This window comes from Arachis ipaensis, chromosome B09 (assembly GCF_000816755.2).
Source record: "Arachis ipaensis cultivar K30076 chromosome B09, Araip1.1, whole genome shotgun sequence".
NCBI classification, from domain to species: Eukaryota; Viridiplantae; Streptophyta; class Magnoliopsida; order Fabales; family Fabaceae; genus Arachis; species Arachis ipaensis.
Genome location: NC_029793.2, coordinates 21,515,251 through 21,530,030, shown reverse-complemented (window position 1 = coordinate 21,530,030; position 14,780 = coordinate 21,515,251). Strand labels below are relative to the sequence as shown.

Genomic DNA, 14,780 nt, shown 5'->3' with positions numbered 1-14,780 from the left:
TCGCCTGGTTCCTGCCCAGTAGCCCTCCATCTCCATCGACTTCATCTTCTCAACAGCAGCACGCAGTAGCCGTCTCATCGCGCGGTCGGCGGTCCTCAACAGTCAACACCGGTAGCCCTCCATCGACCCCAGGTGAGTGACTCGTCCTCTGCTCATTTCTCTTTGTCCTTCGCCTCTGCTCATGTTCTTCCATCGATGTGAACTGTTCAATTTCTGTGCACTTAGACCTCGGTTTAATTTTCTGTGAACTGAACTGAACTTAGACCTCTGCTCATGTTCTCTTTCTCTTTGTCCTCAATGTGAACTGAACTTAGACAGTTAGACCTCGGCTTAATTTTCTGATTTCAATTTCTTATTTCAATTCCTGTGAACTTGCTCTTTGTGAACTGTGCATTTTCTGTGAACTTCGTTCCTCTGCTCAATTTCTATTTGACTGTTTGTTGGTTAGCAATTAGCATAAGAAATTAATAATCTGAAAAGTAAGTGGCTGTGTTTGGTCAATTTGTGTTTGGTCCTCTGCTCAATTTCTGCTCTATTTTGCAGCTTAATTCCTCTTTGTTGCACAATTTCTATTTGTTGGTCAATTTGTGTTTGGTCCTTGGCTCAATTTCTGTTTGCTGCTGAGCATAAAAAATAAAAAATCTGAATGTTAAGCTGGCTGGTCTTCTATTTTCAGCTCAACTTCATTTGTGAACTGTTCAATTTCTGTGAACTTGCTCTGTGCATTTTCTGATTTCAATTTCTGATTTCAATTCCTGTGAACTTGCTCTTTGTGAACTGTGCATTTTCTGTGAACTTCGTTCCTCTGCTCAATTTCTATTTGACTGTTTGTTGGTTAGCAATTAGCATAAGAAATTAATAATCTGAAAAGTAAGTGGCTGTGTTTGGTCAATTTGTGTTTGGTCAATTTCTATTTCATACATGTTTTATTAATTTCAGTTATGGAAAATAGTATTAACCAAGAAGCAACTGCTGATAACAATGCTTCTGTGAATAATAACATGTCTGCCGATACTCCTATTCCGAATGATGCTGCTAACGATAGTCATTCACAAGGTTCTTCTAACCTTAGGGAAAAAACAGATTTAGCTTGGAAATATGTTGCTCTACAACACGTGAATGGAAAACCACAATATCAATGTTTATTTTGTCTACAAGTTTTCAATGGAGGTGGAATTCACAGGATGAAGAAACATCTAGCAAAGATTACTGGAGACGTGAAAAAATGTCCTAAAGTTCCATATGATGTGAAAAAATAGATGGAAAGTTTGTTGAAAGATATTAAGGCCAGCAAAAAGAAAAGAAAAGTAAGTTTTGGTGAAGAGGGTGGTGATGAGGTAGAGGATGCAATTGATGAGGCAATAGCTCAAGAAGAACAGGAACAGCAGCGTACCTTGAGTCAGCAAGGAGTTGGAGGCGATCCAAAGAAAAAAGCCAAAGTCATTCCTCCTATGTTTGCACCAAGAACAACTCCAGGAGCTCAACCAAGTATTAAAAGTGTTATGCAAAACAAAGAGGCGATACACGAGGTTGATAAACGATTTGCTCGGTGGCTTTTGGATTGTAAAATTCCATTTAATGCTGTGATGTCGCCATATTTCCAAGATATGTTGGATGGGGTTGTTGGTATTGGACCTGGTTACAAGGGGCCTTCTTATGATAAGTTAAGGGTTAATTTGTTGGCTGATCTTAAAAGAGAAAGTCAAATGCTAGTTGATAGTTATAGGAGTGCATGGAAGGAAACTGGATGTACCCTCATGGCTGATGGTTGGACAGATCAAATACAAAGAACGTTAATCAATTTCTTGGTGTATTGTTCTAAAGGTTTGTGCTTTCTGAAATCAGTAGATGCTTCCAGTATGGTAAAAAATGCTTCACACTTCTGTACTTTGTTTTCTGAGGTGATTGAATGGATTGGCCCAAATAATATTGTGCATGTTGTGACTGATAATACGGCCAATTATGTTGCTGCTGGTAGGCTTATCAATAGAAAATATGATAATATCTATTGGTCACCATGTGCTGCTCATTGCCTTAATCTTATTTTAAAAGATATAAGCAGCATGGCGCATATTTCTAACCTTGCAACTCGTGCTTCAAAGATCACAGTATTTGTGTACAATCATACGATTTTCTTATCTTGGCTAAGAGAAAGACCTAAGTGGAGAGAAATTGTACGTCCTGGTGCAACCCGGTTTGCAACTGTGTTTATTACATTCAAGAGCATCTTTGACCGTAAAAAGGAGTTGCAACAATTGGTTGTAGATTCAATTTTCACTGATCACAAATTAGGAAGGAGTGCTACTGGTAGAGCTGTGAGTGCTATTATTCTGGATGCTAAATTTTGGGACGATTGCTTTACTGTATGTAAACTTGTGAGCCCTCTGATTTACTTGCTGAGGGTTGTTGATGTTGATGACCCCCCATCTTTGGGGTATGTTTATGAAGGAATGCTAAGGGCAGAAGATGCAATTAAGGAGATGTTTAGGCAATCCAAGACTGCATATCAGCCGTACACAGATATTATCAACTCAAGATGGGACAAGCATTTGAAGAAAGATCTTCATGCGGCAGCTTACTTCCTGAATCCTAAATTCTTTTTTAATGAAAATTATAAAGAAGCACCTGATGTTATGCGAGGTTTGCTTGATCTTGTTACCTTGTATTGCAAGTGTAACAATTTGGATTCAGTTCAGGCAATGAAAGAAATACATTTATATAGAGATCGGAAGGAAAGTTTTGATAGACAAGAAGTTATTCCAGCTGCATCTGAACTTAAGCCTGGTAAGAATATGGTTGAATATTTGTTTTAACTTGTTTTATGCTCCTTTGTTCTTAATTAATATCTTATAATATGTTATGGTTTTATAATTGGTAGATGAATGGTGGAGGTTATTCGGAGGCTCTGCTCCATGTCTACAAAAGATAGCTGTTCGCATTCTTAGCCAAGCATCTGCTTCTTCTGGGTGTGAGAGAAATTGGAGCCTTTTGGACCAGATTCATACAAAAAGAAGAAATAGATTGGAGCATGATAGACTGAATGACATTGTTTATGTTACCTATAATTTGCGTCTTAAATCCAGGTAATATATGTTTCATGAAATACTATATTGTTTCATTTGTAATCTTTATCATAATAAATTTGTAAATTATTAAATCTCCATATATTGTATTTAACTTGTTAGGAAGGAAAAAGAAAAAAGAAAGCAAAAGACACGACATGATCCAATTGATTATGAAAGTATCAGTCAAGTTGACTTCTGGGTGACTGAAGAGGTTGTAGAGAAAGAGTCTGATCTTTCTAGTAATGTGGATGACTTATTGCATGAGTATAGTATATTTAGTTTCTAATGATTTATTAGAATGTTGCTAGTTTATAATATAATGATAACATTTCTATTTTATTAGGTGAAATTGATGCTGATTTATATCAAAGTGGCGGTGGTAGTAGTGGTCTTTATGCTGCATCTCTTTCTTCTGCTGATCAGGGTGGGAATGAAGGTGAAGATCATCCCACCGAAGCAGATTTGCAACAAGTTCTTGCGGATTTTGATAATTGATAAACCATGATGTTGGGATTTAATATTTACATATGCTTTTATTACTATTTAACTTTTGAGTTTGGATTTTGATAAGATCATATGTATTTGGTTGATGATATTTTATGTAGTGTTTTTAATTTCGAATATATTTTAAGATTTGTATCAGACTATAATTATATTTTAGGATGTGTATTTATAATTTATTTATTATTCTACTCTAAAACGATTTTTCCGGTTGAACCATCAGTTGAACCGGTTAGACCAGTGAACCAGTGAACCAGTGACTAGAGCAGTTTGATGACCAGTCCGGTTTTCTGAACTTTGTCAGAAACTCATTGAAATGGTTGCAAATAACCAGTTCATGTACACCTCTGAGAGGAATCCTGTGAACAATGGGACGCCTCAGAAGAAGGGAGTTCTTGAAATTGATACTCTGAATGCCATATTGGCTCAGAACAAAATATTGACTCAGCAAGTCAATATGATTTCTCAGAGTTTGAATGGATTGCAAGCTGCATCCAACAGTACTAAAGAAGCATCTTCTAAAGAAGAAGCTTATGATCCTGAGAATCCTGCAATGGCAGAGGTGAATAAGTAAGAAGATTACTGAAACTCCTCCCAGTACTCTCCCAAGCAATACAGAAGAAAATCCCAAGAGAGAGTTCAAGGACATAACCATGACCAACATGGCCGAACCTGGAGAGAGTGAGGAGGACGTGAGTCCCAGTGAGAAAAACCTCATAGGACGTCCTCTGGACAGAAAGGAGTTTCCATTTGAGGAACCAAAGGAATATAAGGCTCATATAGAGACCATAGAGATTCCATTGAACTTTCTTCTGCCATTCATGAGCTCTGATGAATATTCTTCCTCTGAAGAGGATGAAGACATCATTGAAGAGCAAGTTGCTAAATATCTAGGAGCAATCATGAAGCTGAATGCCAAGTTATTTGGTAATGAGACTTGGGAGGATGAACCCCCCTTGTTTACCAATGAATTGAATGCATTAATGAGGCAGACATTACCTCAGAAGAAACCGGATCCCGGAAAATCCTTCATACCTTGTACCATAGGCACTATAACCTTTGAGAAGGCTCAATGTGACCTGGGGTCAGGGATAAACCTCATGCCACTCTCTGTAATGGAGAAACTGGAAATCTTTGAAGTACAAGCTGCAAGAATCTCACTAGAGATGGCAGAAAAATCAATGAAACAGGCTTATGGACTAGTAGAGGACGTGCTAGTGAAGGTTGAAGGCCTTTACATACCTGCTGATTTCATAATCCTAGACACTGGGAAGGATGATGATGAATCTATCATCCTTGGCAGACCCTTCCTAGCCACAGCAAAATCTGTGATTGATGTTGACAGAGGAGAGTTGGTCCTTAAGTTAAATGAGGACTACCTTGTATTCAAGACTCAAGGTTCTCCTTCTGTAACCATGGAGAGGAAGTATGAAAAGCTTCTCTCAATACAGAGTCAAACAAAACCCCAACATTCAAACTCTAAGTTTGGTGTTGGGAGGCCACAACCAAACTCTAAGTTTGGTGTTGAGAGGCCCCAACCCTGCTCTGATTATCTGTGAGGCTCCATGAGAGCTCACTGTCAAGCTATTGACATTAAAGAAGCGCTTATTGAGAGGCAACACAATGTTATTTAATTATATCTATTTATTTTTCATTGTTATTTTATGTTTTCTTTAGGTTGATGATCATGTGAAGTCACAAAAACAACTGAAAAACCAAAAACAGAATGAAAAATAGCATTAAAAATAGCTCACCCTGGAGGAAGAGCTTACTGGCGTTTAAACGCTAGTAAGAAGCATCAGACTGGCGTTTAACGCCAGAAAGAAGCATCAAGCTGGCGTTCTGGCGTTAAACGCCAGAAACAGGCTACAGTCTGGTGTTTAACACCAGAAACAAGCATCAACTTGGCGTTAAACGCCAAGAAAGGGAGAAAAGCTGGCGTTTAACGCCAGAAACAAGCAGCAGTCTGGCGTTAAACGCTAGGATTGCACTCTAAGGGCGTTTACACGCCTAAATGGAGCAGGGATGATAAGTCCTTGATCCCTCAGGATCTGTGGATCCCACAGGATCCCCACCTACCCCACCTCTCTCTCTTTCTCTCTCTCTCTCTCTCTCTCTCTCTCGTCCCTTCTCTCTTCTTCTTCTTCTTCTTCTTCTCTCTCTCTCTCTCTCTCTCTCTCCTTTTCCACACGAAACCTAACCCTCCCCCCCACCCCTATATAAACCCCTCACCACTCTTTCATTTTCACATATTACAACCACCACTTCTACCCCTTGGCTGAACCACATATCTCCCTCCATCTCCTTCATTTTCTTCTTCTTCTACTACTTTCTTTCTTCTTTTGCTCGAGGATGAGCAAACCTTTTAAGTTTGGTGTGGTAAAAGCATTGCTTTTTGTTTTTCGATAACCATTTATGGCACCTAAGGCCGGAGAAACCTCTAGAAAGAGGAAAGGGAAGGCAATTGCTTCCACCTCTGAGTCATGGAAGATGGAAAGATTCATCTCAAAGGTCCATCAAGACCACTTCTATGAAGTTGTGGCCAAGAAAAAGGTCATCCCTGAGATCCCTTTCAAGCTCAAAAGGAGTGAGTATCCGGAGATCCGACATGAAATTAGAAGAAGAGGATGGGACGTTCTCTCCAATCCTATTCAACAAGTTGGAATCTTAATGGTTCAAGAGTTCTATGCAAACGCATGGATCACTAAGAACCATGATCAAAGTATGAACCCGAATCCAAAGAATTGGCTTACAATGGTTCGGGGGAAATACTTAGATTTCAGTTCGGAGAATGTAAGGTTGGCGTTCAACTTACCAATGATGCTAGAAAACGCACGCCCCTACACTAGAAGGGTCAACTTTGATCAAAGGTTGGACCAAGTCCTCATGGACATATGTGTGGAAGGAGCTCAATGGAAAATTGACTCAAGAGGCAAGCCGGTTCAATTGAGAAGGCATGACCTTAAACCTGTGGCTAGAGGATGGTTGGAGTTCATCCAACGCTCTATCATTCCTACTAGCAACTGATCCGAAGTAACTGTGGATCGGGCCATCATGATCCATAGTATCATGATTGGGGAGGAAATGGAAGTTCATGAGATTATGCCTCAAGAACTCTACAAGGTGGCTGACAAGTCCTCCACTTTGGCAAGGTTAGCCTTTTCTCATCTCATTTGTCACCTCTGCAGTTCAGTTGGGATTGTCATAGAGGGAGACATCCTCATTGAAGAGGACAAGCCTATCACTAAAAAGAGGATGGAGCAAACTAGAGAGCCCACTCATGGACCTTAACAAGAGCATGAGGAAGTTCCTCATCATGAAATCCCTGAGATGCCTCAAGGGATGCACTTTCCTCCACAAAACTATTGGGAGCAAATTAACACCTCCCTAGGAGAATTAAGTTCCAACATGGGACAACTAAGGGTGGAGCACCAAGAGCATTCCATCCTCCTCCATGAAATTAGAGAAGATCAAAGAGCTATGAGGGAGGAGCAACAAAGGCAAGGAAGAGACATTGAAGAGCAAAAGCACTCCATAAGATCTTCAAGAGGAAGAACTAGCTGCCATCACTAAGGTGGACCCGTTCTTTAATTTCCTTGTTCTTTATTTTTCTGTTTTTCGTTTACTATGCTTTATGTTTATTTATGTTTATGTCTTTACTACATGATCACTAGTGTCTAAGTGTTTATGTCTTAAAGCTATGAATGTCCTATGAATCCATCACCTTTCTTAAATGAAAAATGTTTTTAATCACAAAAGAACAAGAAGTACATGATTTTGAATTCATCCTTAAAATTAGTTTAATTATTTTGATGTGGTGACAATACTTTTTGTTTTCTGAATGAATGCTTGAACAGTGTATATGTCTTTTGAATTTGTTGTTTATGAATATTAAAATTGTTGGCTCTTGAAAGAATAATGAAAAAGGGGAAATGTTATTGATAATCTTAAAAATTATAAAATTGATTCTTGAAGTAAGAAAAAGCAGTGAAAAGCAAGGCTTGCGAAAAAAATGGCGAAAATAAAAGAAAAAAAAAGAAAGAAAAAGAAAAAGCAAGCAGAAAAAGCCAAGAGCTCTTTAAACCAAAAGGCAGGAGCAAAAAGCCAGTAACCCTTTAAACCAAAAAGCAAGGTTAAATAGGATCCAAGGCTTTGAGCATTAATGGATAGGAGGGCCCAAAGGAATAAAATCCTGGCTTAAGCCGCTAAACCAAGCTGTCCCTAACCATGTGCTTGTGGCGTGAAGGTGTCAAGTAAAAAGCTTGAGACTGAGCGGTTAAAGTCGTGATCCAAAGCAAAAAAAGTGTGCTTAAGAACCCTGGACACCTCTAATTGGGGACTCTAGCAAAGCTGAGTCACAATCTGAAAAGGTTCACCCAGTTATGTGTCTGTGATATTTATGTATCCGGTTGTAATACTGGAAAACAAAGTGCTTAGGGCCACGGCCAAAACTCATAAAGTAGCTATGTTCAAGAATCAACATACTGAACTAGGAGAATCAATAACACTATCTAAATTCTGAGTTCCTATAGATGCCAATCATTCTGAACTTCAATTCTCAATTGCTTTGGAAAGTATATATCCAGGGCTTTCCATCAATATATAATAGTCCATACTTTGCCCGAGTTTTGACGACGCAAACTGGCGTTCAAACGCCAACTTCCTGCCCTATTCTGAAGTTAAACGCCAGAAACAGGTTACAAACCAGAGTTAAACGCCACAAACAGGCTGCAACCTGGCGTTTAACTCCAAGAGAAGTCTCTACACGTGTAAAGATCAATGCTCAGCCCAAGCACACACCAAGTGGGCCCCGGAAGTGGATTTCTGCATCATTTACTTATTTTCTGTAACCCTAGCTACTAGTTTAGTATAAAAACTACTTTTAGTGATTTATTTCAAATATTTTGATCATTTTTGAGACTATCTTTGTATCACTTTTGACCATTGATCACGTTTAGGGGGCTGGCCATTTGGCCATGCCTGGACCATTATCACTTGTGTATTTTCAACGGTGGAGTTTCTACACCCCATAGATTAAGGTGTGGAGCTCTGCTGTTCCTCATAAATTAATGCGAAGTACTATTGTTTATCTATTCAATTCAAGTCTTATTCCAAGATATTCACTTGCACTTCAACCTGATGAATGTGATGATCCGTGACACTCATCATCATTCTCACCTATGAACGCGTGCCTGACAACCACTTTCGTTCTATCTGCAATAGCTTGAGCGTGTATCTCTTAGCCTCCATTTCGAAATATCGGAGTCTTCATGGTATAAGCTAGAATCAATTGGCAGCATTCTTGAGATCTGAAAAGTCTAAACCTTGTCTGTGGTATTCTGAGTAGGATCTGGGATGGGATGACTGTGACGAGCTTCAAACTCGTGAGTGTTGGGCGTAGTGACAGACGCAAAAGGATCAATGGATCCTATTCCAACATGATCGAGAACTGACAGATGATTAGCCGTGCGGTGACAGCGCACTTGGACCATTTTCACTGAGAGGGCGGATGGTAGCCATTGACAACGGTGATCCCCCAACATACAGCTTGCCATGGAATGGAGTATGAATGGTTGAATGAAGACAGTAGAAAAACAGAGATTCAGAAGGAGCAAAGCATCTCCATACGCTTATCTGAAATTCTCACCAATGAATTACATAAGTATTTCTATCTTATTTTATATTTTGTTTATATTTTAATTATCAAAACCTCATAATCATTTGAATCTGCTTGACTGAGATTTACAAGATGACCATAGCTTGCTTTAAGCCGACAATCTCCGTGGGATCGACCCTTACTCACGTAAGATTTATTACTTGGACGACCCAGTGCACTTGCTGGTTAGTTGTGCGGAGTTGTGAAAAAGAATTGAGATTATGAATGTGCGTACCAAGTTTTTAGTACCGTTGCCAGAGAATGAACAATCACGATTTCGTGTACCATTCGTCGGCAGCTTTCTTCATCTTCAAGGCTTCTTTAAGAAGTCCTCGAATCTCCTGCTCCTGCGGCAAATTCTCCAAGTCGTTCATGCATCCATTGGTGTCGAAGAGTTGGCTCACTACTTCAACGTAGCTACGCTAAAGAGCAGCAACCTCCACTTGATGATTGAGTTCTGTAGAAATGACCATTTCTCTCTCAACGAGATCACTAAATGTTTCACTAGAATTTTAGACTCCACGATTTAATAGAACATTTAGATAAATAGCGATGTAATTGATGAACAAAGGGGAAGAACAATACCGTATTTGGGTCAAGGTTTGACTCCAAGAAAAATATCTTTTACAATTTTCTCTACTGCATAATGGTCATTCTCCTCTCAATACAACAATCTCGCGTAACTACTTTGCTCTGCTGGCAGGGATCATGATCTACTATGGTGTGTTCCTCATCCCACAATGTAGTCCTTCATCCATTGGGACTTCTTTCTGATTCTTGACTTTTTGGGTCCAACTGCCAAAAGCCTAGCTTCACTCTCCTGATCTGATTCTCCATCTTCATTTTTATTGATTGGGCTCTCTTCAATTATGCTAATATTTGGTGAGCTAACAAACTTCTATTCGTTTTTAATGTGTATTTTTTATTTATTCAATTTTCGTGATTGAGTACTCTATATTTTTGTCATATTTTTAAATGATTTGAGATAAAATTTCATCATCTTTTCAATAATATGTGTTACTCCAAATTTATCATTTTATATAAAAATAATTTAACCACACTTGCAAGTTGCCATAAGCTCTAGACATTTGATGATAAATGCGGTTGCTTGATAATTTCTTCTTTAGACTTAAACGCTATAAGTTTTCGATTCTTGTGGAACCACCTAATCATTTTAGGGGCCTTATAGTGTACAGATGTGGGTGTACAGATTTTTGTCTTTTTGTGGCTGAAAAGCGTGTCACTAAAAGTGTTGCTTAAAGAAAAAGTGTTACCCTTAATCGTTAACTTGGCTCTGATACCAATTTTTACTCTTCATATTTTACTTCGAATAAGTTTATAATTTGTATAGAATTGAAAATGTTACTTTTATAATTCTGATTTTTATAGTTTTTCAATCTTGTTTTAGTTTATAATAGTCTTTTTTGCATGGATTATTGTTTATAAAATTTTTTATCTGTTTGTCTTTTTCTTGAATATATTTTCTCAAATCTTCAACAACTTCTTTTATTTCTACACTTTCTGTTGTTTCTAAATATCTTTTTAATTTTTCAACCTCATTCTCCATTTTTTCTTTCAACAGCTTTAATTCTTTTAAGTCATAATATGGTTTTCTAGGCATTTATAAATTTTTTAAGTTTAACTCCAACTTGTTTATATTTATTCTTATTTCTATCCTTTTTATTATAAGGTCATCAATTTCGATCTGAAGATTATTTAATTTCCTTTTATACTCATTTATTTTGCTTTTTAAATTTTTCGCTCTTTTTCTTTTTATTTTATTTTCTGGTCTTTCAATCTTTGCATGCTTCATTATTTATTTTAGAATTTCTGCAAATTCTATCATCGCTTCATCACTATTTTCTAGAGATTCTATTGTCCTTGCTCTTCTAGCATATGAGTACTCTTAGCCTCCTGCTTTCTATTTTCTGATGCCTTCTACAATTGCCTAAGCAACCTATTTATAATGGTTGGGTCTGATGGACAATTCCCATCCTTACCCTTCTTATGACGTCATTGCTTACGTCATTGTTTATTATCTTGCACCAGCTACATTGTTGGTGCTCTATGACCTAAGCGCTTACGTCACTATGCAATAATGTTGAGAGATGCTTCAGATGTGCTATCTTCCTCTTTCATTATGTGACCTTCAGATGCGTTGTCTTCTTCCTTTATCATGTGGGTTGATTCCGTTTTATTATTGCTTTCTTTAGATAACTCTGAGATGCATAGCTGGCACTTGTGGTCTTCTCTGTCTTTTATCAAATAGCAGAGATTCCTCTTTATCCCTTCAGGGAGCTTTTCTAAGAGTCCAGATAAGTTGTAGAATGCTGATTCAAATTCCACTAAGAGTCTCATCTCTCTTTAATTTCATTTCTTTTACTAGACACAAGCAAAGTATTTCTGCTTTTATAATTAATTCTTGTCTTATAGTAAAATAAAGATTTTGAGAAAAATCATTTTGTATTGATTTTAAGAATTCGGTGTCATTACAATTAACATTAGTTAAAATCATTAATTTTTGATCTATTAATTTTGATAACTTAATTATTTCTTCTCTTAAATCTTTTAATTTACTTTTTTCCATTAGGTAACGCTTTTCTTTGTGAAGAGCTACGGTTTTAAGTGAAAAATGTGACTTTAAAAAATGTGGTTTAAGCAAATCTTTAAATCTGTACAGATTTAGATCTGTACCATATAATTTTCTATCATTTTATTGCCCTAGTTATACTCTAGAGATTGTTACCACAAGGAAATTAAAAGTCAATCGCATCTATCTAACATGTAACTCCATATGCATGAATTATTAATGTCTGAAAAGTAGGACCAACCACCCCCCTGGTAACAGTATCACTAATGCCCATCCATCCAATCAAAAGTGTTACACTAATGCTTTCAGCACTAGTGCTCTGCAACTCCTCTGTTTTATTAAAAAAAATTGTTATAACAAGAGATAAAATTGTTTTTGGACATATATATTTAAGAGCACTCCCCATATATTTAAGAGCAAGATACCAAAATAAATGGTCTGTAATTTAATATTATTAAAATACAACTTTTAAAAATTACATATCCAAATTATATTTTTATATTTATGTATATTTCTCTCGTGATTTATGTATTTTTGATGTTTATGAAGAAATTATTAGAGAAATATCGCAATTTTTTTTTTGTGTTTAGATGTAAATCGCTATATTCTTCTGACTATTTATGTATGTTTCTAATCCACTGAATTTCTATTGCGATTTTTATAATAATATGAAAATTGTATTTATGTATACAATTTTTAAAAATTGTAATCCGATAATATTGAATTTTATTATTAAATATTAAATAAAATAAATTGTGATTAGTTTTGGTAAATTTTTTTTGTTATTAAATATTTCTGCGTTGAAAAACACAGTAAAACAAGATATATTATTATATTTGTTGGTAAGACCCCACCGTTGTGAATTTGCTAAATGATTCGCTTGGTGAAAACATTCATTGATCAAGTAATAACATATTTCAAAAAGTGCATGCAGCAGGTAGATTCTAATATTGTACCATCGGTTGTTAATTAAAATTGGTTACCATCTTTCTGTTAGTCACCAACTTGGTAACTTCCTATTGAAAATTTCACCAGCAAACTTGCTTCATTGTTACCTTGAAACATTTTTTATTTTTTATTTTCTTTTCCTTGACATAATGAGATTGATTAACGATATTTGTACCACTTTTGTATATATCTTTTTTGTACATTTTCTACTTTTGATATTAAAAATAATTAATAAAAAAAACAAAAAAATATGCACAATAGTTAATGCATGTAAACATCATTTCTTAACAAAAATCCAATCATCAAACGGCCAACTAATTAATTGGATAGCTCTGTCTATTACATGTCAACAAAAACCAATAGTAGCATTTATTGGATTACATTACATGTAAATTCACACATTATTTAAAGAAATACTTACATTATAATTGTTAAATTTTATAAAGTTAGAATGACTGAAATTTTAAATAGCCTCACATAGGCATTTAAAAAGAAAAATGTGATTTTCTATTTTAATGTTAATTATTGTTGTAAAATATAACCATTTTTCATTTAGTTTTTATATAAATATATATATAATTTAATTTATTTTTAATGTGTATTTATATTTTAACATATATTTTATACTAATAACTGACTTTAATAGTTAATTTTAGTGTATACATAATATAATATAATCGTTTAAATATTCACTTTTATTGAGTAATGAGATAGATATTATAGACTTATACTTATCTATGTATAATAATTGGAAAAAAAGAAAAAACACTCTGTCAACTTTCCCTATATATTTCCTTCCCTCCATTCCATAACTGCTAAAAACCACCAAAGCCTATTACATTCTCACACATTATCATCCATTTTTTTTCCCTCTCTTTATCTTCTCAAATGGCCTCCATTTTCTCACCCTCCACCGTCCCCGTCTTCCTTCTCCTCGTCCTCGTCCTATTGGGTCGTCTTGGCGAAGCGCGCGACCCGTTCGCCTGCGACCCAAATGACAGGGCCACAAAGAACTTGCCATTTTGCAAAGTTTCCCTGCCAATAAGGGTGAGGGTGAAGGACCTAATCGGGAGGCTAACACTACAAGAGAAGGTGACTCTGCTAGTGAACAATGCTGCTGCAGTTCCAAGGCTGGGGATCAAAGGGTATGAGTGGTGGTCGGAGGCGCTTCACGGCGTCTCCAATGTGGGCCCCGGAACAAAGTTCGGTGGCCCATTCCCTGCTGCCACTAGCTTCCCTCAAGTCATTACCACTGCTGCATCTTTCAATGCATCATTATGGGAAGAAATTGGCCGGGTGAGTTTACTTTTCATGCTTAACATTTAATTTAGAAAAAAAAAAAAAGAAATTATATTGGAGTCATTACAAGTTTATAAATATGAGACATTTTTTACCTAAATAACTTTTGAAATTAAATTAGACTTGTTTGATCTTAATTCTAATGTATATAGTATTAAAATTTATCCGATTTAATATTATTTCATCACCCACTTACAAATATTGACTTTGATTCATTCAATCAGAGTTCTAAAATAACTTTGAAATTACAAGTGATTATGTATTCAGTGAGATTACTTTGCCAATGATGAATTCACACAAATCATCATCTTGCCATTCTTCATTATCGTTATAAATTGCACTGTAACTAGGTCCTCTAAGTAAATAGAAAATTATAGAAGTTTGATTCAGAGTGTAAAGTAATTTTAAATGCTAAATTAAGGCGTAAATTTTATAAAGATATGATATCAATGTTTAAGTTTAAACTTATAGACAATCATTTAAATTGCCTACTATCCTTTTATCACTAGATCACTCATAGGCCATAGCTATTCAATTACTATGCAATATAAAGTCACAATGCGAATAAAATTATGTTTAATACGTAAGAAAGACCCATGTGTTTGTTTGTACTTTTAGGTTTGAAGAGTTAAGAAAACTTTTAAAAGTAACTTATAAAAATGCTTTTCAAAGTTAATTTGTTTTTTCAAAAATCTAATATAATTATAAATTAATCAATATC

The 14,780-nt window shown here is 36.0% G+C and overlaps 3 protein-coding genes across 3 annotated transcripts in view; all 3 read left to right on the top strand.

The window, feature by feature from the left end:
* LOC110266996 lies at nt 206–3,745 on the top strand. Its single transcript, XM_021112118.1, has 4 exons — nt 206–260; nt 2,574–2,784; nt 2,879–3,083; nt 3,186–3,745. Exons 2-4 carry the CDS (start codon nt 2,634–2,636, stop codon nt 3,349–3,351), a joined length of 522 nt encoding a protein of 173 aa, XP_020967777.1. The 5' UTR covers nt 206–260; nt 2,574–2,633; the 3' UTR covers nt 3,352–3,745.
* LOC107615225 lies at nt 1,260–2,629 on the top strand. Its single transcript, XM_021111798.1, has 2 exons — nt 1,260–2,512; nt 2,620–2,629. The coding sequence occupies exons 1-2, from the start codon at nt 1,260–1,262 to the stop codon at nt 2,627–2,629; spliced, it is 1,263 nt and encodes a 420-aa protein (XP_020967457.1).
* Nucleotides 13,566–14,780, top strand: part of LOC107618570 (probable beta-D-xylosidase 2) — a 10,380-nt gene continuing 9,165 nt past the window's right edge. Inside the window, exon 1 of the mRNA XM_016320672.2 lies at nt 13,566–14,056. Within this exon, the coding sequence (XP_016176158.1) occupies nt 13,649–14,056 (408 nt within the window). The 5' untranslated portion in view covers nt 13,566–13,648. The remainder of the gene's footprint in view (nt 14,057–14,780) is intronic.